Raw genomic sequence first — 14181 nt, 5'->3', positions numbered from 1 at the left:
CGGCAGAGCTCCGCCGCCGCCTCGGCCGACGCGGACCGCGCGCCGTCCAGCGAGCTCGCGAGGTTGCGGAACCGCGCCGCCTCGCCCTCGCCGTAGTTGCGCTGGATGTAGGTCAGCAGCGCCGGGCCGAAGCCCTCGCTCGACTGGGACTTTTTCACGGGGATGGAGAGCATGGTTTTTTTGGTGCACCGCGGGTGCGACCGCGCGCGCGTCGACGGAAACGCGCGACTGCGGAAGGCAAGCTCTCTGGTGGTGGGCCGCAGCTCGATGCTCGAGCTCTCCGCATCGAGGCGGGGGGTCCGAGACGACGCCGCGCCGCTCTTTCCCCCGGGCCGCGCGCAGGGCGAGCTGTGGAAGGCGATCTGTGGAATGCAAAACCAGGTAGCGGTCGCGATAAAAGAGCTGGAGGCGCGCGCGGAGGGGGGCAAGGTCAAGGTGGTGGACGTCCAGGAGGTGCGCCGCATGGTCGACGAACACCGCGTCGACGAGGAGAAGGCAGCCTTCAGCCTTCGCGGCGGCCTCCGCCGCCCGGGCCTCGATGGTGTCGAAGGCCTCGAGGCCGCGCGGTCGGTAGACGACGAGCACGCGGCACGCCGTGGCGCCTCCGCGGCCGCCGAGGCCTCGGCTCACGTGAGGGCACGCGACTGGAGATTCGCGAGCGGGACGACCGCTGGATCGGCGCGACCCTGTCCACGAACCTGCAGGGCGACAAGGTCGGCGTCTACGACAACCGCAACTGGAAGCACCTCAAGCCGCACCTCGACGAGATGATCCGGTGCAACACCGTCCGCATCTCGCCCCTGCCGCCGCCGCCGCCGAAGAAGAGGATCCGTGCGACGACACCACGAGCACGCGTTGGTTCTCGACTCTAGCCCGCAGGTTTAAAAGGCGCCGACACGCTCGTCGAGCCGCGGGCGCGCGCGCGAAGCGCGTTCGCTCAGCTTCATTGAGCCAGCGTTGCACCGGGCTCGCAAGCTCGAGCTGGCCGCAATGATGCGCCACGCTGGCAGCGTCGCAAGCACCGCAGCGTTGCTGCTCGTGGCATGCGGTGCCTTCGCGCCAGCGCCTCGCTTGCAGACCGCGCCGTCGTCTCGGCGCGCTCGCATCGCGCCGGTGGGTCGGTCGAGCGCGCCCGATCGCATCGCAGTGCTGGCCGGCGGCGCCTACACCGCCGACGTGCCGTACGCCGAGGCCTGCTACGACGCGGCGGCCGCGGAGTCCTACTTCGCGGCGCGGCCGCTGGAGTCGCTGGGGCGGCTGCTGGAGCTGGCGCGCGTCAGCGGCGGCTTCGTCGCGAACGTCGTCCTCGACAAGAAGCTCGGCCGCGAGGCCGCGACGGCCGCGCGGCGGTCCGACGAGCTCCTCGACGTCGTGACGCGCCTCGGCACGACGTCGATCAAGGTCGGCCAGGCGCTGAGCATCCGCAGCGACCTGGTGCCCGCGGCGTACGTCGCGGGCCTGACGCAGCTGCAGGACTCCGTCGCGCCGTTCCCCGCGGCCGAGGGCCGCCGCATCATCGAGGACGAGCTCGGGATCAGCGTGGACGAGACCTTTTCGTTTTTTAGCACCGAACCCGTCGCGTCGGCGTCCATCGGCCAGGTCTACCGCGCGCGGCTGCGGAGTACGGGCGAGGAGGTCGCGCTGAAGGTGCAGCGGCCGAAGGTGCTCCGCGAGGTGGCCTTGGACGTCTACCTCCTGCGGCGGCTGGCGCCAACCTGGGCGAAAATGACCGAGTCGAACACGGATCTCGTTTCTCTGGTGGACGCGTGGGGCGCGGGCTTCATCGACGAACTCGACTACGAGAAGGAGGCCGCGGCGACGGCGGCGTTCTCCGAGGCCATGGCCGCGCGGGGCCTGAATTCCGTCTTCGCGCCGGAGGTCGTCGAGGATCTGTCTTCCAAGCACGTCCTGACCACAAAATGGGTCGACGGCGAGCGACTCAGTACGTCGGACGCGGCGGACGTACCCCGATTGTGCGGCGTCGCGCTCAACGCCTATCTGACGATGCTCCTCGACACGGGCGCGCTCCACTGCGATCCGCATCCCGGCAACCTCCTGCGCACCAAGGACGGCCGGCTCTGCATCCTCGACTTCGGCATGTGCCTCGAAGTGCGCTCAGACCTCCAGCTGTCGCTGTTGGAGTTCATCGCGGACCTGAGCGCGGACGAGTACGAGCGCGTCCCCGACGACCTCGTGAAATTGGGCTTCGTGCCGGAGGACAAGATCGACGACCTGCGGTCCTCGGGGCTCACCTACGGCATCTCGACGATGCTCAAGCTCGCGGCGGAGGGCGGCGGGCCCAAGGGCGCCATGCAGCGCATGGTCCAGCAGAACAAGGAGAAGTACGCGGACGCGCTCGCCGAGTTCGACGACCTGGATTCGCCCGAGGCGACGAAGAAGCGGCAGGCGCTCTTCCGGGAAGACTGGAAGAAGAACCAGGCCGAGGACGCGATGGGGCGGACCTCGTCGACGACCGCGGACATCACGTCGAAGATCGAGGAGCTCCAACAGCAAAATGCCAACGTCTTCGCCATTCCGGAATATTTTCTCTACATGTCCCGCGCGTTCGCGACGCTGGAAGGCATCGGCCTGTCCTCCGATGAAAACTACGCCATCCTCAAGGAGTGCTTCCCCTACCTCGCGAAGCGCCTCCTCTCGGACGACTCGCCGCGCGCGCGCGGCGCGCTCCGGACGCTGCTCTACGGCGCCGACGGCACGGAGCTCAAGCTCGACAAGTTGCGGGATGTGGCCACGGGCCTACAGACCTATAGCTCGTCGACCGTCTCCGTCGCGAGCGGGCGCGGCGAGTCCGACGCGGGCCTCGCGGCCGCGCGCGACCAGATCGTCGACGTCGTCTTCGGCGAGAAGGGCAGCTTCGTCCAGGACCTCATCCTCCGCGAGGCCGCCGTGGGCCTCGACGCCAAGGTCCGCGAGGCGCTGAACCGCCCCTTCGCGCCCCTCGCGCGCCTCCCGGCCCTCGGCGCGGACCTGCTGCCCCTCGCGCCCGCGCTCCCGCTCGAGTTGTTGCGGGCGGCGGCCGAGGTCAACGAGCTCGACGCGACGGACGCGCGGCGCCTCGAGACGCTCGAGATCCTCGCGTCGCTCTTCCCGGCGTCGCCCAGAGGCGCCCCGACGACCGCCGCCTTCGCCGACCTCGAGTCCGCGGCGTCGCGGCTCTCGAGCCTCGCGAGCGCCGCGGGCGCGCGCCGCGGCGCCGTCGCCAAGGTCGGCGCGCGCTTCGCGGGGCAGCTCGCCGCGGAGAGCGCGAAGCGCCTCGAGGCGCGCCGCGACGCCCCGGGCCTCTCGGCCGTCGGGGGCCGCCTCGCGGGCGCCGGCGCCGGGGCCCTCGGCCAGCTCGCCGCGTCCATCGACGACGCCGTCGGCGGGCCGACGTCGGCGCGACGACTCGGACCGTAAGTCTCGTATCCTACTTAAGCGGCTCGCCGCCGAAGCAGCTACAGTCGGCGGCGGCGTCGTCGGGCGCGACGACGACGGCGGCCCAGGCGGCCGGCGGCGGCGCGGCGAGGCGCGGCGAGTGGCGGAGCGCGCCGGGCGACTCCGCGCGCGACGACCTTGGCGACTCCGCGCGCGACGATGCGGGCGACGACGGCGCCCCGGACAGCCGCGTCCACCTGCCGTGGAGCGACGGCCGCAGGCGCAGGGACAGGTACTCCGGGAGCAGCGACGCGTGCTCGACCTCGCGCGGGTCCACGTCCGCGAGCTGTTTGAGCCAGTCCGGCCGCGCGTGGACGTCGACCGTCGCGTCCCAGACGTCGGAGCCGGACGCGGCGTACTCGGCGTAGCGCCGCGCCAACTTGACGAGCACGGGCCGGATCGTCTCGCGGTCGCCGGCCACGGTGAAGTTGCCCAGGGCCGGGTTCGCCAGGAGCTTCGACGTCACCAAGGGCCCGACGCCGGGGTCGGACGGGTCGTGGTGGAAGCGGAAGCGCACGTTGCGCGGGCCCGGGCGCCAGGCGTCGGTCACGAGGACGCCGCCGCCGGCGAACTTCTTCGGCGCCAGCGCCGCGACGACCTCGAGGCGGCACCAGCCGCGGCCCGAGTACGTGCGGAGCGTGCCCGCGGTCGGAAATTTCGGGTGGCCGATGGCCTCGCCGTAGAGCCGGCGCCACTCGTCCTCGTCGCGGACCAGGGGGATGAAGCGGCTGCAGAGCGTCGTGTAGTAGCACAGGCTCTTGATCGCCGCGACCTGCTCGCGGCGGTTCCGCTGCGGGATCGAGATCACGTCCCACCAGATCCAGACGTCCGCGACGGAGTCGGGCAGCTGCATGTGGGATCTTAAGTTCTTGAGCCACTCGAGCTTCGTGTTCCGCGCGTTGTCCGGGTGGGGGTCGTCGCCGAACGTCTCCCAGTTCTGCGAGATGAAGTACGTGAACGCGGAGCTCGGCGCGGACGACAGCGGCGTCAGTTTTTCTAAATCGCCGGCGAGCAAGGCGTCCTCGTGGCAGGGGCAGCGCCGGTACTTCTCCAGGCGGCTCAGGGAAATCACAAAACAAGGATAAAGGCCCCGGTCGAAGTCGCCGCCGAGGTCCGGCTCGCTCGCGGCTTTTATTTGCGGCCGGCACGCGCCGCAGGCCTTCCCCAAAAGATCTGAGGACGACGGCCGGCGGAGCGTCGTCGCCTGGAGCGTGAGGCGGCCCTCGCTTTTTTTTTGCTCCTCAGTGACGTCGATGGCCTCCTCGTCCTCGGACGTCCGGGGCTCGTACTTCTCCCGGAGCTGCGCGATCGCCGCCCGCATCTCCATAATGTCCAGATCCGCCTCGACCTCGCGGAACTCGTGCTCGCGCAGCTCCAGTTTTAAACGTTTCTGCACCTGCTTCTCCTCGAGCCCAAAAACCAAGAAGAGCCCAAACACAAAAAGCACCGCGGCGAGCACCAGGGCACCGACGCCGCTCTCGCCGAGCGCGCCGTACCCGAAGGGCCGCGCCGCCACGATGAACCCCGCGACGTAGACCGCGAGCACGCACCACTGCATGGCCACGGCCAGCAGGTTCGTCGACCGGTCCGCGTAGGGCATGACCTCGCGGAAGACGACGACGCCGAGCAGCGCCAGCAGCCATCCCACGAACGCGCGGAGCCCTGCGCGCCCCACGTAGCGGATGAGCGCGATCATGACGACGCGCAGGCACATGTCGATGACTTCAAAATAGAAGCGGTCCACGCGGTAGGCGTCGAAGAGGCTCCGGATCGTGTCGAGCGTGGCGTCGTAGCTCCGGAGCCGCGTCGCCATCGCGCGGTCCTTCGCCGGCGGGTGGATGCGCCGCCGATTCGCGTAGAGCAGGACGGAGAAGACGAGGGGCGTCCCGAGCGCGAAGATGGCGCAGCAGGCGCCCGCGTAGATCTGGAACGCGCGGTGCCGCGGCGTGCCGCACCGCGTGACCGCGTCCGAGGCGAGCGTCGTCGGGTAGCGGTCGTAGGTCTCGCAGGCGAAGGCTTCCAAAATGACGGCGGACGTCGTCGGGTAGACGAGGAAGGCGACGGCGACGGCCATGTGGAAGTGGCTGCTGCGCACGCGCCGCGTCCGCGCGTCCGCGACGGCCCGCTCGACGATCGTCTCCGCGGGCGCGAGAGGCGACGGCGGCCCGTCGCCCTCGTCGAAGGACAAAGAGCCCGCGCTGAAGGACTTTTTGAGCGACGACCGGAGGTCGTGGCCGTCGTAGATCGCCAAACGTAACGGCAGCGCCGCGAGGATCGCGACGACGAGGCCCAGCGGCACCAGCGTGTTCACGAGGAGCTTCGGGTAGTAGGAGTAGGAGAACACGCAGGACACGGGCGCCAGCCCCAGGTCGAAGTTCACAAACCTCAACATGTCCACGAAGGACCGGAGCGGGTCGGGAAGTCGCACGTTCAACACGCGCTCCACCGACGAGATCTTCTGGACCCCGACCCAGAGCACCTTCAAGCGTGCAAAGGTCACGAGCTGCGACGCGCGCGACGCCTGGTAGCGCACCTGGTAGCGCGTCGCGACGTAGTCGCCGTAGTAGAAGCAGACGCAGGCGACGAGCGCCAAGCTCGCGAACAGCGCGTACGTCGCGGCCTTGGACGACGATTCGCATTTCTGGCACTTGCCCCTGGCCATGCTGAAGTGCCAATCCACATCGCAAGCCTCGCAGAGCGGGCCCCGGTGGCCATCAACACAAGAATCGTCGCCCGTCGCGTCCGAGCCGCCGAGGCACGCGGACCGGCCCCAGGGGCACTCGTAGACCGTCTCCGCGGCCGCCGCGCCGCGCCAGTGGCCCGCGTCGACGAGGAGCGTGTCCAACAGGCGCGCCGGGTCCACGGCTAATTCAAAATCGTCGTCGCAGGCCATGCCCTTCTCGCAGGCCTTGCACGAGCCCGTGCCCGCGTTCGCGGTCGCGGACGCCTTCCAGTACGTGAAGGGCTCGCACGGGACGCACCGGCCGCCGACGTTGATCTCCCCCGGCACGCAGGCGCGGATCGCCACGGCGAGCCAGGGCGTGGCCAGGTCGTACTGGGACACCTGGACGCGCACGGAGAGCCGGGCCCCCGGCTCCGCGACGTAGACCGCGCGCGAGAACGTCGCGACGCCTTCTACAAAAAGCGCCGTCGGGTCGATGATGGACGCGTTCCCGAGGAAGCGGTCCGCGACGACCAGCGTCGCGACGACGTCGTTCGCCGTCTTGACGACTTGGCCCAGATCGTCGAAGAGCATGACGACGACGGGATCGTCGACGGGGTCGTAGTTGGGCTTGCCCTCGTAGGACGCGTTCGTCGCACCGAGCGCGGACACGGGCGTCGCGTAGGCGTCGCCGTAGGCGGCGGCGTTGTTTGCGAGTATGCCCCGCGGCGCCCCGACCAGAGTGGGCGCCACGCCCGAGTAGTAGATCGCGCCGCCGCCGCCGCGGGGCGCCTCGTTCCCCGCGAGCCTCGCGACGCGCGCCGAAGTCTCGGGAACCTCGAAGACGCCGGACGTCGCCGCGCCCCAGCGGCCGCCGCCCAGGGTGAGTTCTCCAATAGTCAGCGTCCCGCCGTACCACGACGCGTTCTCGGCGTCGTAGAGGGTGGCGTTCCAGAGCCCCGGCGCCAGGCACGGCGCCTCCGCGCGCTTCGCGTTCGCCGCCGGCGTGCCCACCACGACGTCCCCGCCCGCGAGCGGCGCGAGCTCGTACCAGCGGAAGAGCTCGCCGTTCTTGTTGCACGTGCAGCCGCGGCAGATGTTCGCGTCCGGGTCGCCCTCGGTGAGCGCGGCGCACGTCGGCGTCGCCTGGTCGCAGTTGAACTCGCTCGCGGCCGTGCCGAAGGCCGCCGCGCACGGCTCCGCGACGGACCAGTCGACGACCGCGTGCGCGTCGCCGCAGCTCTGGTCCGCGAAGACGACGGCGAGCGACGCGTCCGACGCCACGGAATAGAGGCCGCCGCCGTCGCCGCCGCGCGCCGCGTTGCCGACGATCCGCGGCGCCGAGAGCGCGACCGTCGAGTCGACGACCGCGACGGCGCCGCCGTCGTTCGCCGCGCGATTGCCCGTCGCGTTCAGCCGCGTGAACGCGACGGCCGCGGAGTCGCACTGGGCCACGTAGACGGCGCCGCCGGCGTCGCCCGCGACGTTGCCGGCGCATTCTAAATCCTCCGCCGCGGCCGACGGGCTCCGGTCCAGGTACAGGAAGCCGCCGCTGCCGCCCGCGACGTTCCCGAACGCGTCGACGGCCCGCAAGCTGACGCCGCCGCCCGACGCGACGGCGACGCCGCCGCCGGACGCCGACGGCGCGCCGTTGCCGTCGAAGACGCACTCGACGAAGATGGCGGCGCTCTCCGGGCCGACGCGCGCCGCGCCGCCGCCCGCGCCGACGGTGTCGCCCTCCGCGGCGTTGCCCGCGAAGCGCGCCGCGTAGACCGTCGCCGCGCCGCCCTCGTCGACGGCCAGGGCGCCGCCGAGGGCCGCGGCGTTGCCCTCGAAGGACGCGGCTGCGTCGCCGGGTTGCGCCGCAACGTCGAAGGCGAAGGTGTAGGACGCGTTGCCCGGAGGCAGGGTCCCTTCCAGCGCGAGGTCCGCGGAGCCCGCGAGCGAAAAGACGCCGCCGACCCAGCCGTTGAAGTCGAGCGTCGACCCGACGCGGAGCTCGCAGGCGCCCGCGGCCACGCAGTACGTCGTCGTCGCCGCGCCCGCGTCGATCGTGCCCGCCATGGACGCGCCCGTCGCGTCGAGGTGGGATCCGCCGCACTCGAGGAGGTACGTGCCCGTGCCCGCCGCCGCCGTCGACGCCGACCAGTCTACCGTGAGCGCGAGCACCGCGCAGGTGCCCGACGCGACGAGCGCGCCGCCCCGCACGGCGACGGCGCCGCCGGCCTCGACGGCGCTGTTGTTCGCGAACGTCGCCGCGCCGAGCACGTCCACCGCGGCCGCGTCCGCGTCGACGGCGCCGCCGCGGAGCGCGGAGTTGCCCGCGAAGACCGCGGCGCCGTCGACGCGCAGCGCCGCCGCCGACGCGAGGCCGACGCCGCCGCCGCCGCCGTTCGGGGCGTGGTTGCCGACGACGGCGCAGCTCGAGCAGGCGACGACGGCCGCGGGCGCGTGGACGCCGCCGCCGCCGCCGAGCGCGACGTTGTTCGACACGGCGGCGCCGTCGAGCGCCACGAGCGCCGACGACGCGCAGGCGACGCCGCCGCCGTTGCGCGCGGCGGCGTTGCCGTCCATCGCCGAGGCGCCGGAGAGCGCCAGCGTCGCGCTCTGGTCGACGAACGCGCCGCCGCCGTCCTGGCCCGCGGTGCAGTTCTCGACGGTCGAGTCCACGAGCACGTAGGACGAGCTCCGGTAGGCGCGCAGGCCGCCGCCGTCGATGGCCGCGGCGCCGCGGCGCACGGTGGTCCGCGTCAGCGTCGCCGCCGCGGCCTGGAAGATGGAGATCGCGCCGCCCTTCGCGCCCGAGACGCAGTCCTCGAGGACGCTGTCGACCAGATCGAGCGTGGCGAAGGCGTTCGTGTAGACGCAGCCGCCGAAGGCGCCGGCCGTCGCGCGGGCGATGGACGAATGCTTCAGGGTCGTCGTCGAGTACCGGTAGACCGCGAGGCCGCCGCCGTTCCGCGCGTTCGCGCAGTCCGAGATCGCGCTGTCCTCGACGTCGAGGGCGCCGTAGTTCTTCACCATGATGCAGCCGCCGTGGGTCGTCGCGGCGTGGCCCGCGATCGTCGAGTTCGCGATCCGGAGCGACCCGCGCTCGTCGACGAGCGCGAAGCCGCCGTCGCCGCGCGCCGAGCCGCCGCTCGCGCGCGGCACGTTCGCGATCACGGCCGTCGCGCCGCCGGCGACGTAGAGGAGGCGGTCCGTGCCGTTCCCGACGAGCGCGTGGGCGCCGCGGCCGTCGATGGTCACGCGGCCGTGGTCGACGGCGACGGCCTCGGCGACGAGCACGTCCGCCGCGAGCGTGATGTTCAGCTCGGCCTCGGCGAGCGGCGTGCGCGACGTTGCCAGAAGCGCGAGCTCGGCGTTGATGTCGGCGAGCGACGCGCAGGACGCCGCGCGGCGGTAGGGCGCGCCGTAGGTCGGCGTCGCCGTCGGCGCGGGCGTCGCGGTCGGCGACGACGTGCTCGGTCGCTGCGTGGCCGTCGGTGCGACCGTCGGCGACGACGTGCTCGGCGCGTGCGTGGCGGTCGGTGCGGTCGTCGGGCGCGACGTGCTCGGTTTCTGGGTGGCGGTCGGCGCACTCGTGGGCGGCGCGGTGGATGGTGTTGTCGTCGGCGCGGCCGACGCCGTGGGCGGCGCGCTGGACGGCGCGGCGGACGGCGTTGTCGTGTCGTTCGCGGCGCTCGCGGCGCACGCGATCGCGACGAGCAGCGCGAACGTGCGGTAGATGGGCTGCCTCATCTTGGAATTCTAGAGCTCCATCGCACCGAGAAAAAATCGGGGCTGCTTGTTGCACTTCATCCAAAAGGCAAAAAAAACGCCGCTCCCAGGTTACGCGCCGGATGATCGGCGGGGGCGTCGCGGCCTCCGCGGCCGGCGCCGTCGGCGAGCCCTCGCCGCGCGCCTATGTCGTCCCGCGCACCTTGGACCCGAAGGGGTCCGGCGCGATGTGGATGCGCTTGACGTTCTGGCCGATGAGGGACGCGGTCGTGCCGCCGTCGAAGTAGTTCGACTGGCGGTTCGCGCTGTGGAGCATGTTCGTCCGCGAGCCGCCCCACATGCGCGTGTAGAGCTTCTTGTGCTGGCGGCGCTGCATGACCTCGGGCGGGCCCTTGCGCACGGCCGTGAGGTCCTTCTCGTACGTCGTCTTGAAGTAGTTCAGCATCTCCGTGGCCTTCTGCTTGAGCTTCTGCTCCTCGTTCATGAAGCGCATCTGCTCGTCGAGGAGGCGCTGGGCGGCGATGGACTCGTGGTTCCGGAGTGTGCGGGCCTGCCGCGCGTCCGCGACGGAAGCCCGGTGCGCGCGGTCGCGGTCCGCGTCGGAGACGCAGTCGCGGCTCACGGGCTTGTTGGGCACGTAGAGCAGGGGCTTGAAGTAGGCGTTCGCCGTCGTGTTGAAGCGGTCCTCCTTCTTGAGGAAGAGGGCGGACTTGGAGTCGATGCCGTCGCCGCCGTAGCCCGTGCGCGCCCAGTCCGTCGGCGGCGGCGGCACGAAGCGCGGGCAGATGGCGCTGAGCTGGGACTGCTTCGTGAGCGACATGTCCTCGAAGACGTGGGCCGAGTCCTTGAGCACGCGGAGGGCGGCCTTGGTGCCCGCGGTCGCGTTCCGGAGGCGCATCGTCTCGTTGAAGCCGACGAGCTCCTGGGACGAGACCAAGGGCCGGATGTAGCCCTCGCTGTGGTCCTTCTTCGAGAGGAGGATGGGCGGCTTCTCCGTGGAGGCGGCATCGGCCAACCGCTGCGCCTCGAGGTCGTCGATGTACTTTTGCGCGTCGTCCGTCGTCGCCTCCCACTGCCAGGGCGCCTCCGAGATCTTCTTCAGGTTGATGAGCTCGCGGTTGCGGTGGTCGAAGAAGGGGTTAAAATCCGGCTCGATGTCCGTCAATTCCAGAAAGCGCACGAACTCCTTGTAGGAGATCGTGCCGTCGTTGTCCGTGTCCATGTGGTTCACCAAGTCGCGGACGTCCTTGGGCTCCAAACCGAGGTTCAGGTGCTGGGGCCCCAGAGCCCGGACGAGCTCCCGCGGCGACAGAATCCCGCTCATGTCGTGGTCCCACTGCTTGAAGGTGTTCATCAGGAACTCGGCCTGGTTGTGGCCGCCGTCCATGATGTGCTGGTTCCGCGTCTTGATGAAGATCGCGTCGATGATCTTATCTTTCACGGCCCGCAGGTTCGGCGGCAGCTGGACCTTCTCGACCATGCGCAGCGCCGACACGCCGTGCTGCTCGACGGCGCGGGCGACGACGCCGCCGTCCTTGGGCACGGGGATGGCCTCGTGGGACGCGGGATCTTCCAGGCGGTCGTCGCTGTCCAAGAACCGGACGAGCTCGTCGACCTCGAGCGACTCCGTGTAGTTCGAGTCGATGGCCTCGAAGATGATGCGCTGCTGCTCGCGCGGGAAGAGCTTCTCGAGGTTGCGCCGTTTCATGGCCGTCGAGAACTCCTCCAGCGAGATCGTGCCGTCGACGTTCTTGTCGAGCTGGCGGAACATGTCCCTGATGCTCCCGTAGCGGTGCGCCGCGAGCTGCGCGAGCTTGTCGCGCGCCTTGATGTAGAGGCGCTTGTTCTGGGCCCGGATGGCGACCTCGCGCTTCTTCGCCTCCTGGTCCAGGATGTTCGCCTCCGAGTGCTCCTCGTCGACGTCGTACTGGCCCAGCGTCGCCTGCGACTCCGTGACCCAGTCCTTGGCCGTCGAGATGACCGCGGCGTCCCAGGTGGCCATCTGCAGCCGCCGCTGGTCCTTGGGCACGCGCCGCGTGCAAAACGCCGCGGACCGGTCCACGCTCAGCGGGCCGGGCGTCGCGGGCGTGCCGTGCACGCCCTCGGGCAGGCCGTCGCGCTGCGACGCCTGGGAGGCGAGCGCGGGCGTCGACTGGGAGCTCCGGAAGCTCTTCTCCTTGCGCGGCCGGTTCGTCGCGCCCGTGGCGACGCGCTGGCGCCGCGAGCTGCTCACGGAGCTCCGCGCCGTGCTCGCGCGCGCCGTGCTGCAGCGCGTCCGCGCCGTCGCCGCCCGCTCGCCCGTGGGCGGCGGCAGCAGCACGGGCGCGCTCGCGCTCGCGTGCATCGGCACGCCCATGGACGTCGGCGCCGCGGCGGGGCGGCGGCCTGCGGACCCGGGGACCCGGGGGCGGGGCAGAAAAGGCGACCCTCTCCGACCGCAGCCCACACGCTTGCGAGAGCGCAAGGAAGCGGCGCTGAGAGATGAGTCGATTTAGATTTGTCCGAGTCGGTGCTGCCGCGGTGAAGAAGTGGTGAAGTGAGGGCTTCTGGCATGGGCTGCCCCCGCGGCATGCGCCTCGCCCTCGTGCTCGCGGCGGTCGCGTCCGGCCTCGGCACGGCAGAGACGGCGCTACGCACGGAGGCGGAGTCGGCGCTGCGCACGGAGGAGGAAACGACGCCGCGGTACCACTTTTACCCTTCTAGCGCGGCGTCGCAGGACATCTCGGCCCCCATCGGCATCGTCGACGCCGACGGCGCGATCACCTGGCACATCTTCGTCGACTGCGGCCTCGAGGGCCGGAAGATCAATCTGGCGCTCGCCTGGTGCCACTTCTCGTCGACGGACCTCGTCGCCTGGACGGAGCACGCCGTCGCCGTGGAGCCCGACGAGCCCTTCGACGACGCCATCATCGACACGGGCGCCATCTTCCAGCACCCGAACGGGAGCGTCTGGATGGTCTACGCGACGGCGAACACCACGTCCATGCTAAAAAACGGCACCTTCGACGGGAACGTTTGCTTCGCGGAGGCCGACGATCTAAGCCTGGAGACGTGGACGAAGCGCTGCGACGAATCGAACATGCGCATCGACAACCCGACCTGCCACTACTGCCGCGAGACCTGCCCGGACTCCTGCCCCGGCGGCGCCGCCTCGAAGGCGTATTCGCCCTTCCCGGGCATCGTCGACTATCAGGGGTTCCGCGACCCGACGCAGCCCTGGCTCGACGGCTGCGTCGGCGGCGGCGGGCAATGCTGGTTCCTCGTCGTCGGCTCCGGCGGCGCCGTGCCGAACCAGACGAAGATCGCGGCGCACGCGGGCGTCGCGCTCCTGTACACGAACGACTACGACATGGCCGGCGAGTGGACGCTCGTGCGCGACGTCACGCCCGCCGACGTCTTCTTCTACTCCCAGACCAACGCGCCCATGTACTCGTGCCCCGACGTGTTCCGCGTCCCGGGCTCGAACGCGACCGTCTTCGCGTCGTTGGACGAGGAGATCTACGTCGGCGACTACGTCGCGACCGCGGCCGGCGGCCCGCGGTTCAACGCGTCGAGCCAGGCCTACCTCCAGGGGACGACGACGCACGAGTCGTTATCGATTTGGAAGACGGGCGGCGTCGGTCCCAACAACGCGCTCGACGCGGGCAGCCGCCGGCTGTATTTTGGCACGGTCGGCTGGCCGAACGTGCACCTGCCCCAGCTCAACGCGTCCATCGACTACCTCCACACGGGGTCCGTCGTCTCCTTGCCGCGCGACGTCTTCGCGGCGCCCGACGGCGGCCCGCGCTTCGCGTTTCCCCCGGAGCTCGTCGCGCTCCGCGCGTCCGGCGCGGCGACCGGGTCGGCGTCCGCGTTGGCCTCGGGCCTCTTCCTCGAGCTCCGCGTCGACTTCGCGCCCACGGGCTGCGGCGCCGGCACGCCCTTCGGCGTCGAGCTCTTCGGCTCGGGCGCCGCGCCGAAGATGCGCGACCCGGGCGCGGGCTCGCTGCTGGTGACGGACGACGAGACGCTCCAGATCTACTTCGACCCGAAGCGCTGCGAGCTCAACGGCCGGAAGATCGCCCTGGCCGACGGCGCGGCGCTCTCGCTCCACATCTACGTGGACCTGGGCCTCGTCGAGTTCACGGCGAACAACCTCACGAACGGCTTCGGGTACCGCAAGGTCGTCAACTCGTCGACGGCGGCCCACGCGGCCTTCGGCGACGTCGCCGTCGCGGCCGCGACCTCCTGGGAGCTCAAGCGCGTCAACGGGGGGCGGTAGAATAAAATTATGCGGCCGACGTCGCCGCCGGGGCAGCCCGGCCGCGCGCGGTGCCGGGGCAGCCTGGCCACGCGCGGACGCGGTTGGAGTTCATCGCCGACGC

General features: G+C 71.0%; 2 protein-coding genes across 2 annotated transcripts; both read left to right on the top strand.

The window, feature by feature from the left end:
- Window positions 1-1167: 1167 nt before the first annotated feature.
- On the top strand, window positions 1168-2943 carry AURANDRAFT_10394 (hypothetical protein; the record flags this gene model as incomplete). The annotated part of the gene is made up of 2 exons (XM_009041246.1): window positions 1168-2208; window positions 2365-2943. Coding segments are annotated over 2 exons (1620 nt in total), but the record flags the coding sequence as incomplete, so codon positions are not given.
- A 9953-nt stretch (window positions 2944-12896) lies between these two features.
- Window positions 12897-14078, top strand: AURANDRAFT_66013 (hypothetical protein; the record flags this gene model as incomplete). The annotated part of the gene is made up of 1 exon (XM_009041247.1): window positions 12897-14078. The coding sequence occupies one exon, from the start codon at window positions 12897-12899 to the stop codon at window positions 14076-14078; it is 1182 nt and encodes a 393-aa protein (XP_009039495.1).
- Window positions 14079-14181: the final 103 nt, after the last annotated feature.

This window comes from Aureococcus anophagefferens (genome assembly GCF_000186865.1).
Source record: "Aureococcus anophagefferens unplaced genomic scaffold AURANscaffold_19, whole genome shotgun sequence".
Classification (NCBI taxonomy): domain Eukaryota; class Pelagophyceae; order Pelagomonadales; family Pelagomonadaceae; genus Aureococcus; species Aureococcus anophagefferens.
Note: the sequence above shows the minus strand (reverse complement) of the source record. Positions and strands in the feature narration are given on the sequence as shown.